The 26,507-nt window shown below is 35.9% G+C and overlaps 2 protein-coding genes and 1 pseudogene across 9 annotated transcripts; all 3 read left to right on the forward strand.

The window, feature by feature from the left end:
• Positions 1–1,676: 1,676 nt before the first annotated feature.
• LOC111274451 (phosphoglucomutase, chloroplastic-like) lies at positions 1,677–21,038 on the forward strand. Of its 6 annotated transcripts, none has more exons than XR_016329186.1 (10): positions 1,678–1,973; positions 2,067–2,132; positions 2,363–2,407; positions 2,499–2,591; positions 2,815–2,867; positions 3,456–3,678; positions 3,761–3,881; positions 4,530–4,651; positions 4,740–4,792; positions 20,946–21,038. XR_016329186.1 is itself a non-coding variant. In XM_089746428.1 (4 exons), the coding sequence occupies exons 1-4, from the start codon at positions 1,830–1,832 to the stop codon at positions 2,586–2,588; spliced, it is 345 nt and encodes a 114-aa protein (XP_089602554.1). In that variant the 5' UTR covers positions 1,677–1,829; the 3' UTR covers positions 2,589–2,597. The 6 variants fall into 6 exon arrangements, 1 of the variants encoding a protein (XP_089602554.1); XR_016329187.1 differs by having other exon boundaries at positions 20,973–21,037; XR_016329185.1 differs by lacking the exon at positions 20,946–21,038 and adding an exon at positions 4,886–5,071.
• Positions 11,845–13,246, forward strand: LOC149514011 (uncharacterized; annotated as a pseudogene).
• A 71-nt stretch (positions 21,039–21,109) lies between the features above and the next one.
• On the forward strand, positions 21,110–23,549 carry LOC149514012 (phosphoglucomutase, chloroplastic-like). 3 transcript variants are annotated; one of them, XM_089746426.1, is made up of 6 exons: positions 21,110–21,184; positions 21,304–21,419; positions 22,529–22,779; positions 22,910–23,022; positions 23,118–23,178; positions 23,248–23,549. In XM_089746426.1, the coding sequence occupies exons 1-3, from the start codon at positions 21,125–21,127 to the stop codon at positions 22,692–22,694; spliced, it is 342 nt and encodes a 113-aa protein (XP_089602552.1). In that variant the 5' UTR covers positions 21,110–21,124; the 3' UTR covers positions 22,695–22,779; positions 22,910–23,022; positions 23,118–23,178; positions 23,248–23,549. The 3 variants fall into 3 exon arrangements, with proteins under 3 accessions (XP_089602552.1, XP_089602553.1, XP_089602551.1); XM_089746427.1 differs by having other exon boundaries at positions 22,529–22,761; XM_089746425.1 differs by having other exon boundaries at positions 22,529–22,761; positions 22,910–23,178.
• Positions 23,550–26,507: the final 2,958 nt, after the last annotated feature.

Below are 26,507 nucleotides of genomic sequence, written 5' to 3' on the forward strand. Positions count from 1 at the left end.
TTACGACTAAAATACTTAAAATTTTAAAATTCAAAATTTTTGTTTGCTTAGAAAATAAGAATTGAAATAACAAAATTGCTAAAAAAATCTTATTGTATAACAATAGAATAACAGAAGATATCCATACTCACCCAACATAGTAAAGAAAGTTCTAGATTCCACAAATCCTTTTTCTTCTTTTGCATATCATTCACTTTATGTTATATAATCACAATCTATTCAACTACCATCACTTTGGACAAGTTTTAACTATAGTTAAAACAAACCAAAATTAAGAAGTTAGAAGTAAATATAAAAAAAAGTACACTGAAATTTTAGGTATTTAGAGTATTTCTTAGACATATACATACAATTATATGTAACAAACAAACTAAAACCATTTAACAATAAACTTGTTAAATTATAACAACAATAGAACAACAAAAAAACTTCCACCACGAATAAAACCAATGCTTACAAGCATTATAACAACAATTCAAAACTAATCTAAACACAAAACCAAAACTTAGAAACTACAAAAATGACAACCTGTATAATGTATGTAAAATAGAAAACAATAAAATAAACAACGCACATGTATACAAAAAATAACAGCAAAATAACTCAAATAAAAGATTAAAATATGACAAATTTCTTCATACAACAAAAAAAAATTGATAAAAAATTTAACAAACCAAACATAAAAACAAAAGAAAAGCACTCACCTTTCAACATAAAAATACTTTCGATTACTAATCTAAAAAAAAAAAAAAACACAACTGAACAAAAAGAATTATCATACATGAAAAAAAATGCAATGCATGAAAAAAAAATTAAAACACAAAAATGAAATCCAAAACCATAAAAATAACAATATATACAATGTATGAAAAACAAAAAAAATAAATCGCAAATATCTATACCCACAAAGAAAAACATTAAAACAACTTGAATTTTGAGTTAAATTATCTAAAATTATTCCTTCAATAAAAAAATTAAAAATGAACAAATGAAACATTCGACAAAAGGAAGAAACTAACCTAAAAAAAGAAAATGAAGAAAAACAAAGAAAGACTAAAACAATAAAAAAAAAAAAAGAGAAGTGCGAAGTACACACTCAAACTTAAAAACAATTTCATCTCAAAATAATCGGCCAATGTAATTGTTATTACATTGTTGACATTTCAAAAACAAACATAAAAAGGGACCATTTTTATATATTATTATAGATTATAGATTATTATTACATAGGAGAAATTGAAAAGGTATAAGTGAAGGGAGGGAAAAGCAATTCACATTGAAAGAATGAAGATGTCAAGATAAAACATTTCTCAAGTAAATGTGGCAGCCAATTCCTCATTGTTTTCCCTAAATTTATAGCCAAAGAAATTTGAGTAAAAAGCTTAGATCTCATCTATGTTCTTTGTTTTGTTCCATTTAAAAATAATAATACTCTCTCTATCCATTTTTTTTTTCATTTTTTTTACTAAAATTATGTCTTTTTTTTTTGGAATATCTAAAACTTTTATTTTTATTTTTATATTTTAAAGCAAATGTTTTGATTTTTAAAAATTTTTTTATATAAAAAATTATGAAATTTTAATTTTATAAAAAATTTAAAATTTAAAATTATATATATTAAAATAATTTTTTTTAAAGCTTTGTAAAAATCAATATATGCAAATAATATAGGTGGGAAGCAGTCCTTCCAGACAAAACAAAACAAACCACCCCCTCCATCCCTCGACAGAAGAAAGGCTAAAGTTATATAGATGTGATTTCTTGTTGCAATTCTATGACACTGGAAGGTTTCTTCTCCGCTGCTTTCAGATCATCGAAACGATCATCCAATGTCACTCCCATCCCTTCTTCTTCTCATCTCTATACCCTTCGCTTCCCTCTCAAAAGGAATTCTCTTTCAGTATCCCTCTCTCCTTCTTTTACCTTCAAAGCTTCCTCTTCTTCTTCCTCCGCCACCATTGCCGAGCCTGAAGGCATCAAGTTGCATATTTTTTGGCTTTGCTTTCTTTTTCTCTTCTTTTTTTTGGTAGTTTAAACAGTGGTTTTGGCTTTATTTGAATGCACAGATAAATTCAGTTCCCACTAAGCCGATTGAAGGCTGGAAGACTGGGACAAATGGGCTTCGGAAAAAGGTAAAATTTTCTTACTTATCATAATTATTTGTATTACTTTGCTTCAAAAAATTTATTTTTTATTGCTTAAGGTAAGACAAGAACCCACAGTACAATTTTGGTGACTTTGCCATTATTGTTGATGAACATTGAAGCAGTTTGCTTTGAAATTGGGTTGGGATTCAATTGCTTAACATCAAATACAATGTAGTTCTTTGCTTTGGTTTTATGTACAATTTTATATGTTGCAGGTTAAAGTTTTCATCCAAGAGAATTGCCTTCCCAATTGGATCCAGGTTTGAATTTTTGCAAATTTCTTTTATGGCATTCATATTATTTGTTTTAGTGCCTACATGCATTGATGGGTCGGAACTCGTGTGACTGCAGGCGTTCTTTAATTCATTGCCACCCGAGGATTACAAGAATGGAATGTTAGTATTAGGAGGTGACGGACGTTACTTTAGCCGTGAAGCTTAACAGGTTATTTTTTGAGCTGGTACTTGATTAAAACAGTGCATTGTTCTGCTTAGATTTGGTTTAAGTTCTTTTGCCATACCAAACCTAAAATTTCTTGTTCACATAGCAAATAGGACTAGAACAGAAAAGAACACAAACAAAATCATCCCTGCTCATGTATCATGCATGTACTTGAAAACATTGGTCTCTTTGACTGACTTCTAGAATATTTGAATTTGAAATGCAGATAATTATCAAAATTGCTGTTGGTAATGGAGTTGGAAAAATTTTGGTTGGCAGGTGAGTGTTCTTCAGTAGTGTCACCATTGTTCAGGGAAGAATGATAGTTGAAACTTGAAATATGTCTGATTTTGTCATCCCACCTTTAATTGTTTACGTCTTAATGAATTTTCTGAAAAAATGTTATATTCTTCATTAGATAACTATGGGCATAGTAATGTTTTCCAGATGTTAAATTTTATTAAAGAATATAACTAAGGAAGGATGGGGCATACTCCATTTACAACACTGGCTTTATATGTTACTTGGTGGTCCAGTCAATATGCTGTATTTTCTGATCTCAACAGTTATCCCAGACTTGTAGTTGAGGGGTGGTGAAACAAGAATTTCGATTACTTGGCGCTTTAATTTGTTGATCTATTCTCTGTAGAGAAGTATAATGCAATCTATCTAATTTCTAAAGAAATTTTAATCATCCTTTAGGAAAAAAAAGGTTAATGTAGAATCAAATTTTGGGTCTGCCCTGAAATATTTAGCTACTGTTTTGTGTTGCTAAGAAACTTTTCTGCTTCTTCACTCTGTTCAAAACTGTTCCTGGGATGTTGGGTTTCTGTGATGGAAAATTAAAGATGGAATATGACATCGCAGGGAAGGTATTATGTACACACAAGCTGTTTCTGCTGTCATTCGAAAGAGGAAGGCAAGCATGTTTCTTTTCATCTTGATTTCCATGCATGATTTCAATGTTTACACGTTTATGTATTTTTACCACTAAATTAAACAATTTTTTTTTTCCCTTCGGGCCAATGGTGGATTTATCATGAGCGCAAGCCATAATCCTAGAGGCCTCAAATATGACTGGGATATCAAGGTTTATTCCTAATCCACCTGTGGCAACTTCTCTGGTTGAATTGTGATTTATGAGCTATGTTCCATGTATTGAAATTTGACAGTGCCACGTCAATTGCATCTCCACTGTATATTTCTGAATTTAAATGCCATTTTGTTCGTCCACTTGGTTTCTAGTTTAACTAAAGCAGTGGGCAACCTGCACCTGAATCCATCGCTGACAAGGTATATGGGTATACCCTTTCTGTATGTTTTGGATTTACTGTTATATTTTACATTTTCGTTTGAAGAGTGAATTCCTGGTTGGTTAAAGAGGCCTGAGACGAACACCTGTAGAATTAGTGCAAGAAAAACTCAGGCTAGAGTTTGACACACAAATGAGTCGTGAATCCACTTATTCTCTGGTGTAGCTACCTTTTCCCAGATATCTTTGATGTGTAGGGGTATGCAAATCTTGATCACATACTGTTTTCTGTATTCAGCCATTCGATTTCAAGAATGAGATTGGGGTTAGTTCCAGGTTCAAATGTTGCCAGGTCTAGGAAAAAATGGAAAGGAAAAAACAAGCCTGCTTGATTGCTTCCTTGATCCACATAATAGATTTCCCAAAATTTTAAACCTCTCTATAATTGTTCAATTTTTAATATTAATGGAATGGTGTAGTCAAACTCTACTGTTTAAACTCCAAAACTGAGTGATCTGTTTAGACTTGTTGCTACCTCAATATTGGAGTCAGTTGTGATTTCAGTTTCACACTTGTGTTTTCTGTTCTTGACCATTTCTCATGGTCAGCCATTTCATTTGTTTGAATGAAGTGTTTTTTTATGAGTGAATATTTCCTGCTTGATGTTTGAAAGTGGAAAAACCTTGCAGATCTCTGAGATTGAAATGGCTGAGATTCCTGATGTCGACCTTTCTCGTCTTGGAGTTAGAAAGTGTGGAACTTCGGTGTCGAGGTTATCGATCCAGTTTCTGACTATTTGGAATTAATGGAGGTGAGGGAAAAAAATCAGCCATCTCATTCTAAAATTTTGGATAAAACTTCATGTGTTTCTGTCAATAATATTATGGGATTATATGCAGAGTGTCTTTGATTTCCAACTCATCAGAAGTCTTCTCTCGAGATCAGACTTCAGGTATACCTTGTGCCCTTGACTAAGCAGGAAAAAGTATCAGTTGTATAAGGTTGCTTGCTACTTCGTAGCTTGTTTTATATTTGTTCAATTCAGGTGTTGATTACTTACTATGAAGTAGAACATGAAGTGGCCTTGAGAAAGATCAGATGTATGCCTTAATATGTCTATGACAACAAATTGTATCTTCTTTCAAGTCACATATTTTCAGTGGACCACATTATTGAGGATCTTGTGTGGAGTTGTTGGTCTCCATGTAATGAACATTCTCAATTCTTCTCATGAATGTTCTTTAGGCAATATACTTGAAATGGAAGTTTATTATAAATTGTAAGGATGCATATAAATCTGTTTCATCCGGGCAAGGCTTTGTGATATCTATAGAATTGTTGCCAGCCTATTCTCACTTTGAGCCTTTTCTTTTTCTTCCTTTTTGGGCGAAGAAACATAATATAAATTTTACTGTATGAGATGTTACTTTTTAGATATGTATTTGATGCCATTTATGCTGTTACTGGTGCTTATGCAAAACCCATTTTTGTGGACAAGCTAGGAGCTAGCCTGGTATGTCATGCATACGAAATATCTGAAATATACTATAACCTAATTGCTAATGAAGTTCCTGACTGTAGATGTTAGATGTGTCATGTAGGATTCTATATTGAATGGAGTGCCTCTTGAGGATTTTGTGCATGGTTATCCAGATCATAATCTTACATAAGATAGTCACTAATCACTACGTACTAAAAATGTAGATTCTACTTCAACAATATAAAATTGTACCACTTCTAACACGTATGCCAAAACAGATATGCAAAGGATTTGGTCAATATTTTTGTATAGTGAGAATGGACATGATTTTGGGGCAGCAAGTGATGGTAAAGAAATTTGTGTTAAATTTTCTTGTATTTTAAGATTTGTCCAGTTTGTTGTGCATGTAAAATAATTCATTCACTAATATCTTCATGTTTCTAATTTTTTTTGTGCTTCTAAATCTTGACAAGTATGGAAGAAAGAGGAAAAATCCAAAAGTTTGGCTTCAAAACTAGAGAAGTACGGAAGAAAGAGAACAAAACTTGGAACTTAATGGTTGAAAATTTGGAGCTTTCATGAACCTCCCTTTATATTCTAAACTTGATGAATTCTTATTTTGAATGTCTGACTTTGCTTATTAATCTTAGGTTTCCAATTGCTTTGTGCAAGGGCTTTAGATAACCATAAATTATCCTTTTTCTTTGTCAAAATAGTCTTTATCATTTCTAGGACAAGCTAGTTTATGGAATAGGATATTCCTTTCTTCTTGAAACATTGATTCTTATTGAAGTTAGGCAAGTTGTTAATTGTTGTTAACTCATGTGAGTTGTCTCCTTTTGTTTCTCTTCTCTTCCTTTCCTACATCCTTTTTCCCTAATGCTGAATTGGGAGTCTCATTCACACACCTCTCTTAATCAGGAATATATTTAGTTGTATGTGTTCCACCTTTTAAGAGAGGAAAATGTTGCAAAGCTTGTATCTAAAGTTGAAATTGTAAGGATGTCAATGGGTAGGGTATGGGGAGAGTAGAGTATTCCCCATCCCTAGATTTTCATATTATACCCATCTCCGTACCCATATCCAACGAATATTTCAAATCTATCTTATCTCCATCCTTGCGGGTATTTAATGAGTATGAGTAATCTCCATACCCATAGCTTTTTTAAAAAAATAAAAACCAAAATATATTTTTTAGCTTTTTTTTATTTTTAATTTGTATATTTAGGTAATTTTTTATTTTTTAATAAAAATATATTAATTCTAATTAATCTAAAATAATAAGTTATATTATTTAATAAAAAGCTATTTATTAATTATTATGGAAAAACTAAGAAATAAATCAGTGTAGAAACTGAATATATATTGAAAAACTGCTTATTGAGAATTATACAAGAATCTTAGGTTTCTATACAACTAACTGGAGGTTAAACTAGGAAACTAAATCTTCCTAAAAACTAATCCTATAATTGAGGGATTGTCTATCTTAATTTTAAGGATACAAATACTTAATTCTAGAGATACAAATATAAATATACAGATTACAAGATTACAACCAACTGTAAATAGGTGTTTTCCTACACTCCCCCTTAAGCTGGTGAATAGGTGTTTTCCATTCCCAGGTTGGAAATAATTTCTTGAAATGTTGCACTGCTAAGATTTTTAGTCAACACATCTGCAAGTTGACCCTTGGTTGATACATAAGGTGTACAAATCAACCCACTTTCTAGTTTCTCCTTTATGAAATGTCGGTCTACTTTAATGTGTTTTGTTTTGTCATGTTGCACAGGATTGTGTGCAATGTTTATTGTAAATTTGTTATCACAGTAGAGTCTCATTGGTCTATCCCACTTGATCTTCAAGTCTTTTAGGATAATCTTTAACCATAGTAATTCACAAATTCCTTGAGCCATTGCTCTGAACTCTGCTTCAGCACTTGATCTTGCCACCACATTTTATTTTTTACTCCTCCAAGTCACAAGATTACCACCTAAGAAAGTGCAGTAGCCTAAGGTGGATCTTCTATCAGTTACTGAACTTGCATAATCAGCATCTATATATGCTTCTAGAACTAACCTTGAATTTCTTTTGAATAAGATACCTCTCCCAGGATTGGCCTTCAAATTGTGCAATATACAGTAGACAGCCTGTAGGTGCACTTCTTTAGGATTATGCATAAATTGACTTACCACACTCACAGCATATGCTATATCAGGTCTAGTATGTGAGAGATAAATGAGTCTTCCAACTAATATTTGGTACATCTCTCTATTTACAGCAGCATCTTTATTAGCTTCTTCAATTTTATGATTAGGATCTATAGGAGTATTTATAGGTTTACATGCAAGCTTCCCAATTTCTTTCAGAAGATCCATCACATATTTCTGTTGTGAGATGAAAATACCATGCCATGAGTGAGCTACTTCAATTCCTAGGAAGTACTTCAATCTTCCTAGCTCTTTATCTCAAATTCTCTAGCCAAACCCTGTTTTAGAGATTCTCTCTCTTTTTCATCATCTCCAGTTATTATTATATCATCAACATACACTAATAGAACTGTGACTCTCCCTGAATCAGAGTGCTTGATAAACAATGTGTGATCTCCTTGACTCTGTTTATATCTCATTGCTAGCATCACTTTGGCAAATCTCCCGAACCAAGCTCTAAGAGACTGTTTAAGGCCATATAAAGCTTTTTTCAGCTTGCATACTTTGTTTGCTTCTAGATGACCTCCAAATCCCGGTGGAACTTTCATATATATTTCTTCTTCCAAATCACCATGTAGAAAAGCATTCTTTACATCAAATTGTTGAAGCTGCCAATTGTAATTTGCAGCCAATGATAACAAAATCCTAACTATATTCATCTTGGCAATTGGAGCAAACGTTTCCTGGTAATCCACTCCATAGGTTTGAGTGTAACCCTTAGCCACTAACCCGACTTTATACCTTTCAACAGTACCATTTGCCTTGTATTTAACAGTGAAAACCCATTTACACCCTACTGAATTTTTTCCTTTAGGCAATTTTACCAGTTTCCATGTCTGATTTTTCTCTAAGACCTCCATTTTTATTTTCATGGCTTGCCTCCATTTTTCACTGGATAATGCCTCGGATAATGTAGTTGGAATAGAAATAGTGTTTAGGCTCACAAGAAAATTTTTGTGGGATGGTGAGAATTTTTTAAATGACACAAAATTAGAGATTGGGTATAGTGGATGCTTGGTACATTCTCTGGTTCCTTTCCTAATGGCAATAGGCAGATCATAATTACTAGTTATAGTTTTAGGAGATTCATGCTCATTTTGAGAAACAGAGTAAAAAATTGTAGTTACCTCATTTTCAGAGTTAGGATCAGGTTCTTAGACTGTCATTGGTTCAGGATCTGGAACTTTTCTTCTTGAGTACACCTGTAATTCTTTCATAGAATATAGAATCAAGAACAATATTATCTTTTGTCACATCTTTTATATTTGAAATGGGTTCAGACTCAAATTTAGTGTTTGACTTGGGCTTAGTAGAAACATGTTTCGACTCAGAAGAATTAATGGGTGTAACTATTGAAGGGGGCAAATCAAGCAAAAGAAGTCTTTATCCTTATCTTCCATGAATGAAGTCTCCTCCTGAAGATAAGGTTGAGTAAAAAATAGTTTATTTTTTTCAAAAGTGACATCTGCAGACACATAGAATTTTTTGGTAGGAGGATGATAGCAGTTATATCCTTTTTGAGTTGAAGAATACCCCACAAAAATATAATTAATCGCTCTTGGATCCAACTTTCCCCTGTTATGACTGTGAACATGAACAAATGATGTACAACCAAATATCCTACATGTTAGATTGTTTGTGATATTGAGGTTGGGATAAATTGTGAGAGTAGTTCCATATAAGTTTTAAATCCCAATACTCTTGAAGGTAACCTATTTATAATGTGTGTGGCAGTGAGAACAGCTTTCCCCCAGTAAGATTTAGGTACATTTGCTTGAAAAAAAAAAGCTCGGGTTGTGGCTAGTAAATGGTTGTTTTTCCTCTTTGCCACTTCATTCTGCTGTGGAGTATTAACACAAAATGACTCATGGATAATCTTTTCTTTTTGGAAATAGGTGGATAGACTTTAGTTGAAGTAGTCTCTTGCATTATCAGACCTAAATCTCTTGATTCTCACTCCAAATTGATTTTGGATCATGTTTTAGAAGCTTAAAAACATACTATTCACATCTGATTTGGATTTAAGTAAAAAAACCCAAGAGACCCTGTTACAATCATCTATGAATGAAACAAATCATCTTGCACCAGAAATATTAAGAATTGTAGAAGGACCCCAAATGTCATTATGAATCAAGTAAAAGGGAGTATAACTTCTTTTGTTACTGATTGGAAAAGACACATGTCTATGCTTTGCAAGTTTGCAAATATCACAATGAAAATCTTCGATATTTAATCCTTTTAACAAAGAATGAAACATGTTTCTCAAAGTTCCAAAGGAAGGATGTCCAAGATGAAAATGATAAAGCCAGATTTTATTTTTATTGGAAGATTTTTCAGAATGAAATGACAAAGGTAAATTATTCTTGATATTACTTATGTTATTTGATGTGTCAAGATAGTATAGTCCATCCTTCTCCTTAGCAAGTCCAATAATCTTCCCCGAACTCAGGTCCTAAAATTCATAATAAGAGGGATAAAAAGTTTCTTTGTAATTCATATCTCTGGTAAGTTTTTGTATAGATATCAGATTAGTAGACAATCCAAAAACATGAAGAACATTTTTTAGAACAAATAAGGGATTAACTTGAACATCTCTTAATCCTATCACTGTAGTAAGTGAATCATCTGCAACAACAATTTTCTTATTACTAGGACACAGGTTATATGTACTAAAATTTTGTGAGGAATGTGTTATATGGTCTGTGGCTCCTGAGTCAATGACCCAAGAACTTGTAATAGGCTTAGCCGAGACATTTAATCCATGAGAACCGAAAGTTTTACTTGAACTAGAAACCTTACCCAAAGAACATACCACAGTAGGCTTTTCAAGGATTTTCAATAAGTTTTTCAGTTGTTCAATCTTTTTCCTGTCAAACTCTCCTTGTTTCTGAGACATCTATAGTACTCTAGTGATTTTTTCAGTTGACATTTCCTCAAATTGGGTGGTAGTGATATCTTTCTTTAAAAGGGTTTGGCAATGAAGGCCTAAACAGGATTCGGCAATGAAGGCCTAAAATAGAAGTCAGCAATGAAGGCCTAAAATTTTGCTTCTTAAGAAGAGCCTAAAGTTCTAATACCATGTGGAAAAACTAACAAATAAATCAGTGTGGAAACTGAATGTATATTGAAAAACTGCTTATTGAGAATTATACAAGAATCTTAGGTTTATATACAACTAACTATGGGTTAAATTAGGAAACTAAATCTTCCTAAAAACTAATCCTATAATTGAGGGATTGTCTATCCTAATTTTAGGAGATACAAATACTTAATTTTAGAGATACAAATATAAATATACAGATTACAAGATTACAACCAGTTGTAAATAAGTGTTTTCCCACAATTATATATAAATATATTATGAAAAAACTAAGAAATAAATCAGTGTGAAAACTGAATGTATGTTGAAAAACTGCTTATTGAAAATTATACAAGAATCTTAGGTTTATATACAACTAACTAAGGGTTAAACTAGGAAACTAAATCTTCCTAAAAAACTAATCCTATAGTTGATGGATTGTCTATCCTAATTTTAGGGATACAAATACTTAATTCTAGAGATACAAATATAAATATATAGATTACAATATTACAACCAGCAAAAATAAGTGTTTTCCCACACTCCCCCTCAAGCTGGTGAATAGGTGTTTTCCATTCCCAGCTTGAAAATTGTGGGAAAACATTTAGTGACAAGTGATTGTATTTTGTAATCTGCTGATTGTAATCTGTATATATCTGTATCTCCCTAAAATTGAGAATTTGTATCTCTAGAATTAAGGATAGAATATCAGGATAGACAATTCCTTGATTATAGGGATTAGATTTAGGAATATTTAGTTTCCTAGTTTACTCTCTAGCTAGTTGTATTTAAATCTATGGTGTTTGTATGATTCAATACACAAGTTTTCAATATACTCTCATTTTTTCACATGGTATCAGAGCTTTAGACTCTTCTTGGGAAGAAAATTTCTCAGCCTTCATTGCTGAATTTTTTTTTCTAGGCCTTCATAGCCAAATTTTGTTAAGTCTGTCATACTTTTATTTTGTTCCTTTTTGGCCTTCATTGCCTATACTTGTTTCAGTCCTGAGAAAGGTAATCATGTCAGAAATAGCAGAATCTGCAACTACTACTCGATTTGGAGAAGTAACAACTGGTCAAACCACAGCGGAATTACAAAATATCCAAGCTGCATACAGGTTGACTGGAAAAAACTACTTGAAGTGGTCTCAGTTGGTTCAAACCTTTCTAAAAGGGAAAGGAAAATTGAGCCATCTTCTTGGCACTGATCCTGAGAAAGGAGATCCAAAATTTGAGGCTTAGGATGAAGAGGATTCTATGGTTATGTCATGGCTGTGGAATTCTATGACGCTAGATATTAGTGATACTTGTATGTTTTTATCCACGGTCAAAGACATTTGGGAATCAATTCGTCAAACCTATTCCAAAGTTAAAGATGTTGCTCAAGTCTATGAAGTCAAGATCAAGACTGCAGCTCTCAAACAAGGGAATAAATCAGTCACAGAGTATGCTATTCTTCTTAAAAATCTTTGGCAAGAGATGGATCACTACCGATGCATAGAAATGAAGTGCAGTGAAGATGCAACAACTTTGAAGAAATTTATTGAAAAAGATCGAGTCTATGATTTTCTTGCTGGACTGAATGTTGAGTTTGATCAAGTCAGAATCCAAATTCTGGGAAAATAGGATCTGCCTTCTTTAAATGAAGTGATATCCATGGTTAGAGCAGAAGAGAGCAGAAAAGGAGTGATGCTTGACAGTGTGCATGTAGAAGGATCTGCTATGGTCTCTAATGGTGGGAAGAACCAAAGCTTAGAACAATTACCAGTCAGTGAGAATGGGAAAGGTGATTCGGCTAAAACTTCAAATCGCGACAATCTTTGGTGCACCTATTGCAAGAAGCCAAGACACACCAGAGATCGTTGCTGGAAACTACATGGAAAACCTTCCACTTCAAGCAAAGAATGGGGTTATAAAGGAGGACAACCAAGAAATCAAGGACAAGCTCACATGACTGCAATGGAGTTAAACTAGGAGAAGTCTCAGGAACAAGGAGAGTTGGATAAAAAAGAGATTGAGAAACTGAGAAGCCTATTGGGAACTCTTGAAAAGGCTACTGGTGTATGCTCATTGGCACACTCAGGTAAGGACTCTGGTGCAGGTAAAGTCTCTAATTCTCATGGATTAAATGTGTCAAATAAGTCCATTAAGAGTTCTTGGGTCATTGACTCAGGAGCCACAGACCACATGACACATTCTTTACAAAAGTTTAGTACATATACCCTATGTCCTGGTACTAAGAAAATTACTGTTGTAGATGGTTCACTTACTACAGTGACAGGATCAGGAGATGTTCAAATTAATCCCTCATTCATTCTTAAAAATGTTCTTCATGTTCCTAGATTGTCTACTAATCTGATATCTATACAAAGACTTACTAGAGACATGAACTGCAATGTGACTTTTTATCCCTCTTACTGTGAATTTCAGGACCAGGGTTCGGGGAAGAGGATTGGACTTACTAAGGAGAAGGATGGACTATACTATCTTGAGACATCCAACAACATAGTAATATCAAGAATAGTTTACCTTTGTCATTTCTTTCTGAACAATCTTCCAATAAAGACAAAATTTGGCTTTATCATTTTTGTTTTGGACACCTTTTTTTTGGAACTTTGAAAAACATGTTTTCTTCCTTGTTCAAAGGATTAAACATTGAAGAGTTTCATTGTGATGTTTGTGAACTTGCAAAACACAGACATGTATCTTTTTCAATTAGCAACAAAAGAAGTTCTACTCCTTTTTACTTGATTCATAGTGACATCTGGGGTCCCTCTACAGTTCTTAATATTTCTGGGACAAGATGGTTTGTGTCATTCATAGATGATTGTACCAAAGTTTCTTGGGTTTTTTTACTTAAATCCAAATCAGATGTGAATAGTATATTTTTTAGCTTTCAAAACATGATCCAAAATCAATTTGGAGTGAGAATCAAGAGATTTAGGTCTGATAATGCAAGAGACTATTTCAACCATTGTCTATCCACCTATTTCCAAAATGAGGGGATTATCCATGAGTCATCTTGTGTTAATACTGCACAGCAAAATGGAGTGGCAGAGAGAAAAAATAGCCACTTACTAGCCACAACCCGAGCCTTCTTTTTTCAAGCAAATGTGCCCAAATCTTACTGGGGAGAAGCTGTTCTCACTGCTACACACATTATAAATAGGTTACCTTCAAGGGTTTTGGGATTTAAAACTCCTATGGAACTACTCTCACAATTCTATCCCAACCTTAATACCACAAACAACCTCACACCTAGGATATTCGGTTGTACATCATTTGTTCATGTTCACAGTCATAATAGGGGAAAGTTGGATCTGAGAGCAATTAGGTGTATCTTTGTGGGGTATTCATCAACTCAGAAAGGGTATAAGTGCTATCATCCTCCTACCAAAAAGTTTTATGTGTCTGCAAATGTCACTTTTGAAGAAAGTAAACCATTTTTTACTCAACCTTATCTTCAGGGGGAGACATCATTTATAGAAGATAAGGATAAAGACTTTTTTTTGCTTGACTTGTCATCCTCCTCCAAAATAGTTTCACCCATTAATTCTTTTGAGCCTAAACCCATTTCTTCAGAGTCCAAGTCAAACACTGATTCTAAATTTGAACCCATTCCAAACACAGAAGTTGTGACTAAAGATAATACTATTCTTGATTCTGTGAAAGAATTACAGGTGTACTCAAGAAAGAAAGTTCCAGCTCCTGAATCAGTGCAAATCCAAGAACCTGATCCTAACTCTGGAAATGAGGTAATTACAGTCTCTGATTCTATTTCTCAAAATGAGCATGACTCTCTTAAAATTAGTGATTATGATCTACCTATTGCCATTAGGAAAAGAACTAGAGAATGTACTAAACATCTATTATACCCAATCTCTAATTTTGTGTCATTTGAAAAGTTTTCACCATCCCATAAAAATTTTCTTGTGAGCCTAGACACTATTTCTATTCCAACTACATTATCTGAGGCATTATCTAATGAGAAATGGAGGCAGGCGATGAAAACAAAAATAGAGGCCTTAGAGAAAAATAACACATGGAAACTGGTAGAGTTGCCTGCAGGAAAACATCCAGTTGGGTGTAAATGGGTTTTCACTGTAAAGTATAAGGTAGATGGTACTATTGAAAGATACAAGGCCAGGCTGGTGGCTAAGGGCTACACTCAAACTTATGGAGTGGATTATCAGGAAACTTTTGGTCCAGTTGCCAAGATGAATACAGTTAAGATTTTATTATCCTTGGCGGCAAATTACAATTGGCAGCTTCAACAATTTGATGTAAAGAATGCCTTTTTACATGGTGATTTGGAAGAAGAAATATATATGAAAGTTCCACCGGGATTTGGGGATCATCTAGAAGCACAAAAAGTATGAAGCTGAAAAAGGCTTTATATGGCCTTAAACAGTCTCCTAGGGCCTGGTTCGGGAGATTTGCCAAAGTGATGCTAGGAATGAAATATAAACAGAGTCAAGGGGATCACACACTGTTTATCGAGCACTCAGATTCGGGTAAGGTCACAATTCTATTAGTATATGTTGATGATATAATTGTAACTGGAGATGATGAAAAAGAAAGAGTCTCTAAAACAGTGTTTGGCCAGAGAATTCGATATAAAAGAGCTAGGGAGATTGAAGTACTTCCTAGGAATTGAAGTAGCCCACTTACGTCATGGTATTTTTATCTCACAACAGAAATATGTGATGGATCTTTTGAAGGAAACTGGGAAGCTCGCATGTAAACCTGCAAGTATCCTTATAGATCCTGATCATAAGCTTGGAGAAGCTAATAAAGATACTGCTGTAGATAAGGAGATGTACCAGAGATTAGTTGGAAGACTTATTTATCTCTCACATACTAGACCTGACATAGCATATGCTGTGAGTGTGATAAGTCAATTTATGCATAGCCCTAAAAAAGTACACCTACAGGCTGTCTACCGTGTACTACACTATTTGAAGGCTAATCCTGAGAGAGGTATCTTGTTTAAAAGAAATTCAGGGTTGGTACTAGAGGCATATACAGATGCTGATTATGCAGGTTCAGTAACTGACAGAAGATCTACCTCAGGCTACTGCACTTTTCTAGGTGGTAATCTTGTAACTTGGAGGAGTAAAAAACAGAATGTGGTGGCAAGATCAAGTGCTGAAGCAGAGTTTAGGGCAATGGCTCAAGGAATTTGTGACTTACTATGGTTAAAGATTATTCTAGAAGACTTGAAGATCAAATGGGATGGACCAATGAGACTTTACTGTGATAATAAATCTGCAATAAGCATTACACACAATCCTGTGCAACATGACAGAACAAAACACATTGAAGTAGACCGACACTTCATAAAGGAAAAGCTAGATGGTGGATTGATTTGCACCCCATATGTATCAACCAAAGGTCAACTTGCAGATGTGTTGACTAAAGGCCTCAACAGTGCGACATTTCAGGAAATTATTTCCAAGCTGGGAATGGAAAACACCTATTCACCAGCTTGAGGGGGGGTGTGAGAAAACATTTAGTTACAAGTGATTGTATTTTGTAATTTGCTGATTGTAATCTGTATATATTTGTATCTCCCTAAAATTGAGAATTTGTATCTCTAGAATTAAGGACAGAATATCAGGATAGACAATTCCTTGATTATAAGGATTAGATTTAGGAATATTTAGTTTCCTAGTTTACTCTCTAGCTAGTTGTATTTAAATCTATGGTATTTGTATGATTCAATACACAAGTTTTGAATATACTCTCATTTTTCCACAGAAATAATTTCTTGAAATGTTGCACTACTGAGATCTTTAGTCAACACATCTGCAAGTTAACCCTTAGTTGATACATAAGGTGTACAAATCAACCCACTATCTAGTTTCTCCTTTATGAAATATCGATCTACTTCAACGTGTTTTGTTCTATCATGTTGCACAGGATTATGTGCAATGCTTATTGTAGACTTATTATCACAGTAGAGTCTCATTGGTCCATCCCACTTGATCTTCAAGTCTTCTAGGATAATCTTTAACCATAGTAGTTCACAAATTCCTTAAGCCATTTCTCTGAACTCTGCTTCAACACTTGATCTTGCCACCACATTCTGTTTTTTACTCCTCCAAATCATAAGATTACCACCTAAGAAAGTACAATAGCCTGAGATGGATCTTCTATCAGTTATTGACCCTGCATAATCAGCATCTGTATATGCTTCTAGAACTAACCTCAAATTTTTTTTGAATAAGATACCTCTCCCAGGATTAGCCTTCAAATAGTGCAATATACGGTAGACAGCATGTAGGTGCACTTCTTTAGGACTATGCATAAATTGACTTATCACACTCACAGCATATGCTATATCAGGTTTAGTGTGTGAGAGATAAATGAGTCTTCCAACTAATCTTTGGTACATCTCTCTATTTATAGCAGGATCTTCATTAGCTTCTCCAATTTTATGATTAGGATCTATAGGGGTATTTGCAGGTTTACATGCAAGCTTTCCAGTTTCTTTCAGAAGATCCATCACATATTTCTGTTGTGAGATGAAAATACCATGCCGTGAGTGAGCTACTTCAATTCCTAGGAAGCACTTCAATCTTCCTAACTCTTTTATCTCAAATTCTCTAGCCAAACACTGTTTTAGAGATTCTCTCTCTTTTTCATCATCTCCAGTTACAATTATATCATCAACATACACTAATAGAACTGTGACTCTCCCTGAATCAGAGTGCTTGATAAACAATGTGTGATCTCTTTGACTCTGTTTATATCCCATTGCTAGCATCACTTTGGCAAATCTCTCGAACCAAGCTCTAGGAGACTGTTTAAGGCCATATAAAGCTTTTTTCAGCCTGCATACTTTGTTTGCTTCTAGATGACCTCCAAATCTCGGTGGAACTTTCATATATATTTTTTCTTCCAAATCACCATGTAGAAAAGCATTCTTTACATCAAATTGTTGAAGCTGCCAATTGTAATTTGCAGCCAATGATAACAAAATCCTAACTGTATTCATCTTGGCAATTGGAGCAAACTTTTTCTGGTAATCCACTCCATAGGTTTGAGTGTAACCCTTAGCCACTAACCTGACTTTATACTTTTCAACAGTACCATCTGCCTTGTATTTTACAGTGAAAACCTATTTACACTCCACTGGATTTTTTCCTTTTGGCAACTTTATCAGTGCCCATGTCTGATTTTTCTTTAAGGCCTCCATTTCTATTTTCATGGCTTGCCTCCATTTCTCACTGGATAATGCCTCGGATAATGTAGTTGGAATAGAAATAGTGTTTAGGCTTACAAGAAAATTTTTGTGGGATGGTGAGAATTTTTCAAATGATACAAAATTAGAGATTGGGTATAGTGGATGCTTGGTACATTCTCTGGTTCCTTTCCTAATGGTAATAGGCAGATTATAATCACTAGTTATAGTTTTAGGAGATTCTTGCTCATTTTGAGAAATAGAGTAAAAAATTATAGTTACCTCATTTTCAGAGTTAGGATCAGGTTCTTGGATTGGCACTGGTTCAGGATCTGGAATTTTCCTTCTTGAGTACACCTGTAATTCCTTCATAGAATCAAGAACAATATTATCCTTTGTCACATCTTTCGTATTTGGAATGGGTTCAGACTCAAATTCAATGTTTGACTTAGGCTCAGCAGAATCAGGTTTCGACTCAGAAGAATTAATGGGTGTAAATGTTGAAGAAGGGGGCAAATCAAGCAAAAAGAAGTCTTTATCTTTATCTTCCATGAATGAAGTCTCCCCTTAAAGATAAGGTGAGTAAAAAATGGTTTATTTTCTTCAAAAGTGACATCTGCAGACACATAGAATTTTTTGGTAGGAGGATGATAGCAGTTATATCTTTTTTGAGTTGAAGAATACCCCACAAAAATACACTTAATCGCTATTGGATCTAACTTTTCCCTGTTATGATTGTGAACATGAACAAATGATGTACAACCAAATATCCTAGGTGTGAGATTGTTTGTGGTATTGAGATTGGGATAAAATTGTGAGAGTAGTTTCATAGGAGTTTTAAATCCCAAAACCCTTGAAGGTAACTTATTTATAATATGTGTGGCAGTGAGAACAGCTTACCTTCAGTAAAATTTAGGTACATTTGCTTAAAAAAGAAAGGCTCTGGTTGTGGCTAGTAAATGATTGTTTTTCCTTTCTGCCACTCTATTCTGTTATGGAGTATTAACACAAGATGACTCATGGATAATCCTCTCTTTTTGGAAATAGGTAGATAGACTCTGGTTGAAGTAGTCTCTTGCATTATCAAACCTAAATCTCTTGATTCTCACTCCAAATTGATTTTGGATCATATTTTGGAAGCTTAAAAACATACTATTCACATCTGATTTGGATTTAAGTAAAAAAACCCAAGAGACCCTGTTACAATCATCTATGAATGAAACAAACCATCTCGCACCAAAAATATTAAGAATTGTAAAGGGACCCCAAATGCTACTATGAATCAAGTAAAAGGGAGTAGAACTTCTTTTGTTACTGATTGGAAAAGACACACATCTATGCTTTGCAAGTTTGCACATCACAATGAAAATCTTCGACATTTAATCCTTTAAACAAAAAAGGAAATATGTTTCTCAAGGTTCCAAAAGAAGGATGTCCAAGACGAAAATGATAAAGTCAGATTTTGTCTTTATTGGAAGATTTTTCAGAAAGAAATGACAAAAGTAAACTATTCTTGATACTACTTGTGTTATTTGATGTCTCAAGATAGTATAGTCCATCCTTCTCCTTAGCAAGTCCAATCATCTTCCCCGAACTCTGGTCCTGAAATTCACAATAACAGGGATAAAAAGTTACTTTGCAATTCATATCTCTGGTAAGTTTTTGTATAGATATCAGATTAGTAGACAATCCAGGAACATGAAGAACATTTTTGAGAACAAACGAGGGATTAACTTGAACATCTCCTAATCCTGCCACTGTGGTAAGTGAACCATCTGCAACAACAATTTTCTTATTACTAGGACACAGGTTATATGTAATAAACTTTTGTGAGGAATGTGTCATGTGGTCTGTGGCTCCTGAGTCAATGACCCAAGAACTCGTAGTAGACTTAGCCGAGAGATTTAATCCATGAGAATCGAAGCTTTACTTGAACTAGAAACCTTACCCAAAGAACATACCACAGTAGGCTTTTCAAGGATTTTCAATAAGTTTTTCAGCTTTTCAATCTCTTCCTTGTCAAACTCTCCTTGTTTCTGAGTCATCTGTAGTACTCCAGTGATTTTTTCAGTCAACATTTCCTCAAATTGGGTGATAGTGATATCTTTTTTTGAAAGGGTTCAATAATGAAGGCCTAAATAGGATTTGGCAATGAAGGCCTAAAAAAGTCAGTAATGAAGGCTGAAAATTTTGCTTCCCAAGAAAAGCCTAAAGCTCTGATACCATGTGAAAAAACTAAGAAAAAAATCAGTGTGGAAACTGAATGTATGTTGGAAAATTGCTTATTGAGAATTATACAAGAATCTTAGGTTTATATAAAACTAACTAAAGGTTAAACTAGGAAACTAAATCTTCCTAAAAAACTAATCCTATAATTGAGGGATTGTCTATCCTAATTTTAGGGATACAAATACTTAATTCTAGAGATACAAATATAAATATACAGATTACAAGATTACAACCAACTGTAAATAAGTGTTTTCCCACATATATATGAAGGGTACGGGTACGGGACGGGTGTTATATTACCTGTCCCTATACTCGTATTCAATAAAAATTTAAAATCATACCCATCCCCATCCCCGTCCCCATCCCCATACTCACAATGTAATATCCATCCCCATCCCTATTCGAGAAAAAAATCAGGTTTCCCATTGGATATGGGTAAAATTGACATCTCTAGTTGAAAGGTTAACCATGGTGGTACTGATACAAAGAGCCAATCTTAATAGATAGAATATACTCACTTAGAGGGGCACAAAAGATAGGTATATACAATTAATGGGATGTCCTGTTCTCGAGTAGACTGGACTCAATTTGGTGGGAAGCTTAATTAGAATTGGGACTTGGGGGCCTAAAGAGTGACCTGGTTGATGCTAAGCTTGTGTGTTATATTGTGGCTGACATGCTGAAGTACCTTATAGCAGAATCATATCTTGGTTATTTAAATTAACTTACGTCGTTTCTTTGACTCTGTTCTAGGTGTGTAGTTATTATATATTTTCAGTCACTTTCCTACTCCAAGCTTGTAGAACAAAAATTACTTGATTGTGTTTTAGCATAAAAGGTGGAGTCGGTATACTCTTGTGTGTTGAATCACAATTACCTTGTTTCCTTATTACTGAGGGGATGGTGACAGAAACATGATTCTAGGTAAAAAAATTTTTGTTACCCCTTCAGACTCAGTTGCAATTATTGCTGCAAATGCACAAGAAGCAATCCCATACTTCCAGAGTGGTCCTAAGGTACCAAATTTAAGCAGATTTGCTTTTCATGTTTTTAACCAGAGATAGATTACTTATGTTTCGCATTTACAGGGTTTAGCTTGATCCATGCCAACCAGTGGTGCTCTTGATCATGTTGCTGAAAAATTAAGTCTTACTTTTTTTGAGGTAAGCACCTTTCTCAACTAATGTGTTCTGATCTTCTAAGAAAAGCCATATAACAGGGACAAGGGATTATATTCTAAGGATACTTTCTTCAAACAAACTACTGGATTTTTTTGTTTTAGGTTCCCACTGGCTGGAAATTCTTTGGAAATCTTATGGATGCTGGGAAGTTGTTAATTTGTGGGGAAGAAAGTTTTGGTACTGGATCATATCACATTTGTGAGAAGGATGGCATATGGTAATTGCTTGTTTTAATTTACTGACTGTTTAATCAAATTTCTTACATTTGCTAAAAACGAGACTTTTTTTTATAGGAAAAAACTGAGACTTCTTGTCTTATCAGGAATGTTAACTTAATAATGTCATCAGTCCCAACATAAAGTTGACTGCATGAATTATTTAGAGTATAATGTCTCCAATCATGGCCATGGTGAAGATGAATTATGTTGCCAATCTCAACTAGTTTGAGTATTCTGACTCCAGTCCTCTCTTTCCCCCCCTGAACCACGTTCAATTTGACATGGTTTTGCTATTATACACCTTATATTACAAATGTTCAAATACACTTATTCTACTCATTGTGCTACTTTTAGTTTTTTGTGTGAATCCTTATGCTCACTTTCTAAATATGTTATTCTTTTACAGTTTAAGGTTTTGTTACCACAAGTTCTGACAAGCATTATAGAAGCAAAATCATAGCCATCTGATGACATCTCAACAACCTAGCTTGTAAATCAAAGTCTATTATTAAGGTCTCTGGGTTTATTCTACCATGGAATGGCAACTTTGGTGCAATTACTGCTTGCTTCTAAAAGTTCACAGCTCAACAATATGATGGCGAATTCAAATTAAAAAGAAGAGGAGAGAAACATAGGAGGCAAAATTACAAATGTCTAATATTTGATACACTTTTGAATAGCTAAATAATTAAATTTAGCTAGGGTCATTTCTTCAAATTTCTCAAATCTGATTATTTTCAAAAGGGGAGGAAAAGGAGAAAATATCATTTGCACACTCCTCTTCTTTTCACATATCTCTATTCCTTCACTATCTCTACAAAAGAAACGGTTTAATCTGTCTCTTTCTTTGTCCTCTCAACTTCTCTCAATCCAAGCACCTGCATTAATTTCTTTGGGTGCTTAGTTACTTATGCAGTTTCTTCATAATTTCATAATGGACCTGAATACTTGGATTACTGCTACTCCCACAATGTGTTTTCACCCTTAGTGATTTAATTTGTGTTTTAAGGCAACTATTCCTTGTTTATGATGCTTGTTAATGTTGTTATTCACTGTTAACTTGTTCATTGGGTCAAAGTATAATGATTTCTATTTTTGTCAATGGCAGGGCTGTTTTAGCTCGGCTCCCAATAATTGCATATCAAAACAAAGACAAAAAACCAGGGGAGAAATTGGTGTGTGTCTCTGATGTTGTCAAAGAACACTGGGCAACTAATGGAAGAAACTTCTTTTCTAGATATGATTATGAAGTAAGCATGAGAGCTGCCTTTTGAACCAAGTTGGCATGACCTTATAGTTTCTAGTTCAGTTCAGCTTGGGAATTCCTTGTTTTTGGAGAAGGTGCATTCCCTAATTCATGTGAGTTGCGGTTCAGGAATGTGAATCTAAGGGTGCCAAAAAAATGATTGAGCTCCTTCAACATATTACTATACTATCTTCTAATTTCTATGCTTGGCGAGTCTAATATTGATTGTGTCTGAATTTTTAGGTGGATAGAAGTGTGGCCTCAAAGCAAGGTGTTCCATTTGTTTTCACAGATAGTTCAAGGATTATATTCCGGTTATCAGTAAAGGGCTTTGTTTCCCTTACTCAGATTTGAAGGTTCATATCCTTACACTCTTTCTAATATGATTAAATTTCATATACTACACGGGACTGGTTCAGCTGGTGCTACCATTCAAATCTACATTGAACAGTTTAAACCAGATGTTTCTAAGCAGGACATGGATGCCCAAGCGGCATTGAAACCATTAATAGGTATGCTCGTGATCATTTTTTTATATTCCTTTAGGCAATTTGTGAATGAATCATTTGGTTGTATTTCAGATTTGGCGTTGTCAGTATCAAAGCTGAAGGACTTAACAGGAAGGGAGAAACCTACAGTCATCACAGAAACCACGCTCATCCTGAGCCTTGCCTATCAACTGCCATCTAAAGTGTCTCTAGGATGGTTGAGCTTTCCTTCTTTCATGGCCTCTGTTCAGTTTTGTTTTTATGCTAGTTAGTCTGGCATTGTGGAATTTGTGAAATATTTATGTGGAAATAAAACATCTAGCTTCTAATGCTAGATTCAGTGAAAAAAAGATTGAAATATATGCACAGATAGCTGGACGATGCATTTGGACTGATGTGGAAGGTAATGTATCTTCTGGCTTGGCAAACCAAGCCTTATCACCCATGCCCTTTCCTCTCTTTCCACACGAATGTGAGTTCTTGCCTCTGCGCATCTCCTTTTGAGATACTGAAACCTGCGGTTTAGGGGTGCAATCTTCAATTTACACTGTAGTTTATCATCTTAATGCTTCCCTTGTTTTTTCTCGGCCCTCTTGTATGATTTCATTTACATTTGCATTTGCATCTGCATTTGATTTTGTTAGACTATCCCGCAAATAATGAAGGATAAGTGGGATCGATGGTGTTGATAAGAGCCGGTGCAATAACATACCACGACGCATACTAACAAGGCAAATGCCACCTGAATGGTCAATTCATAAAATTCCATGCCGCTCGTGGACATTGCTGTGACTCAGTTACCAGTTGCATGTAGTCTGCAGCATTCTCTATTGGTATCGGAATGAGATAACTGATAAAACACGTTGGCCATTCTGGTTAAACTGACTGATCCATCCTGATTTGCAAAATGGTCAACCCTTTTTGAAGACACGATCTGATGGAGTATCTATGACAAGCACAGAAGACACAAGCTGGCATGACTCTGTCGAGGTTAGTTCGTAGGTTCCATTTGAGCTGATTAGATTTCCCATGATTAAGACTTCGGAGCAATCCAATGGCAGTGTCCCGATTACCTCTTATGGTACAACTAAGACAAGCATGAGTGTCACGGGCTCCGATCTTAAACTCAGAATTTGTGCGGTTTTAGGTTTGGAATCTCCTCCTTTATGCTTAAGTCAGCCTAAAACACAAGCGTGCGGGTACTAGAACAATGGAAAGGGCTGATTACGTAAGTTAAAGAGAAACAGGACAAGAAGACAGAATTTTGAAAATGCTCTTGTATTCACTGAAACAGAAGTGTTTGATGGTGTACCAATGAGGGTGGAGCAGCCCTCTATTTATAGTTGAGGCTCTAGCTACAACTTAATGGCATATCCCTAAAATAAAGGCTAAAATCATGGGATTATACAGATTACAATCAATCAGGATGCTAACTCCTGATTTTCAGGGTCAACCAAATCTGCCAGGATGCTCCAGTTGATCATGCCTGCTTCCAGAAGCTTCCTTTGCATGTCCAGCACCTTGGGCCCTTCTGGATGTGGTGCGGGCAGCTTGTATGCTAGGCCTTGGTCTCATGGGCTGGCCTGCAAGTCGGGCAGGCGTTCTGAGCTCGTTTGCTAGGCTTTACGCATAGATACCCGCCAACACGTCTGGTCTGCGGGCCTCAACCTCTGGCTCGCCTGCTGGTCTGCCTGATGTGCCTGGCGCGCCCGCCCAGGGCGTGACATTCTCCCCCACCTGATTGCGCAACGCCCTCGTTGCGTCTTCTGCATGGTACTGCCTGATCTGGTCCCCGAACTGTCATAAGTCATCTGCTAGTTCCCAGCTCGCCTCACTGTCTGGAAGTCTTTTCCAGCGCACCAAGTACTTATGTCTTGGTTGATAGTTCTTCCATCTCACCTCCCGATCAACTATGATGCTGTGGACCTCCTTCTCATATGAGGCCCTTGCTCCCAATGGCGCACGCTTTGACTCTGCCCGTCCTGGATCTCCCTCATCCTCATGGAACGGCTTGAGCATGCTCACATGGAACATCGGGTGTACCCTCAGCTTGGGTGGCATATCCAGCTTGTAGGCAACCTTGCCTACCCTCTTGACTACTCGAAAATGTCCCTCATACCTCCGGACTAGGCCTTTGTGTAGCCCCCTGTGGCGCACAATGGGATGCAGCTTCACCAACACCAAGTCTCCAACCTGGAACTGCATGTCCCGCTTATTCTGGTCTGCCCACTTCTTCGACCTCTTGGCTGCCTTATGTAGACAAACTCTGGCCAAGTCAGTTTGCTCCTGCCATGCCTTGGCAAACTTGTATACTGCTGGATTCGACCCTGTATAACCTGCAGCAATCGAACCGGGTGTTAGTGGTTGTTGCCCTGTCACAACCTCAAATGGGCTCTGGTTCGTTGCCTCTCTCCTTTGCAAGTTGTAGGAAAACTGCGCAGTATCTAGCAGCTTTGGCCAGTCCCTTTGTGTGGCACTCACATAGTGCCTAAGGTAGACCTCCAATAGTCCATTCACTCGTTCTGTCTGCCCATCGGTCTGCAGATGCATGCTGGTGGAAAAGTTCAAGTCTGACCCCAACAGCTTGAACAACTCAGTCCAGAACCTGCCCGTGAACCGTCCGTCCCGATCACTAACAATGGTCCTCGGCACTCCCCAATACTTAACCATGTTCTTCAGGAACAATTGAGCTGCCTCCTCGGTCGGGCACTCTTTGGTTGCTGGAATGAAAATTCCATACTTGAAAAACCTGTCCACCACTACCATGATGCTTCCAAACCCTTCTGCTTTGGGTAGACCGACTATAAAGTCCAGAGAAACACTCTCCCATGGTCGTTCTGGCACTGGCAATGGCTCCAAGAGACCGCCTGGTTTCTTGAGCTCCACCTTGTCCTGTTGGCACACAAGACAAGTTTTCACATAGGCCTCCACATCGTCCCTCATGTGCGGCCAGTAGTACTGGTCCTCGATCAGCGCCAAGGTGCGGCTCACTCTTAGGTGTCCAGCCCACCTTGAATCATGACATTCTTGTAAAATTTCCTTGCGGAGCTTCTCGTGCTGCGGCACAAACAGCTACTGCCCCTGGTGTACAACAAACCATCCTGCAACCAAAACCGCTTAGTCTTACCTTGCTGGACGTACTCCATCAAAGCCTTGGCTGTAGGATCATGCGCACGTCCTTTCTTGATGCACGGCACCAGTGACCCCTCTGGTTGGCTAATGGCAGCAAGGTTAGCCTTCCTGCTCAGGGCGTCTGCCACTAGATTCACCCGTCCCGGCTTGTACTCCATCTGGAAATCAAATTTTGCAAGAAAATCTTGCCATCCCGTCTGCTTGGGGGACAGCTTCTTCTA

The sequence above is a fragment of the Durio zibethinus genome, chromosome 17, assembly GCF_047325235.1.
Source record: "Durio zibethinus cultivar Kanyao isolate XHJ-2024 chromosome 17, ASM4732523v1, whole genome shotgun sequence".
Taxonomy (NCBI): Eukaryota; Viridiplantae; Streptophyta; class Magnoliopsida; order Malvales; family Malvaceae; genus Durio; species Durio zibethinus.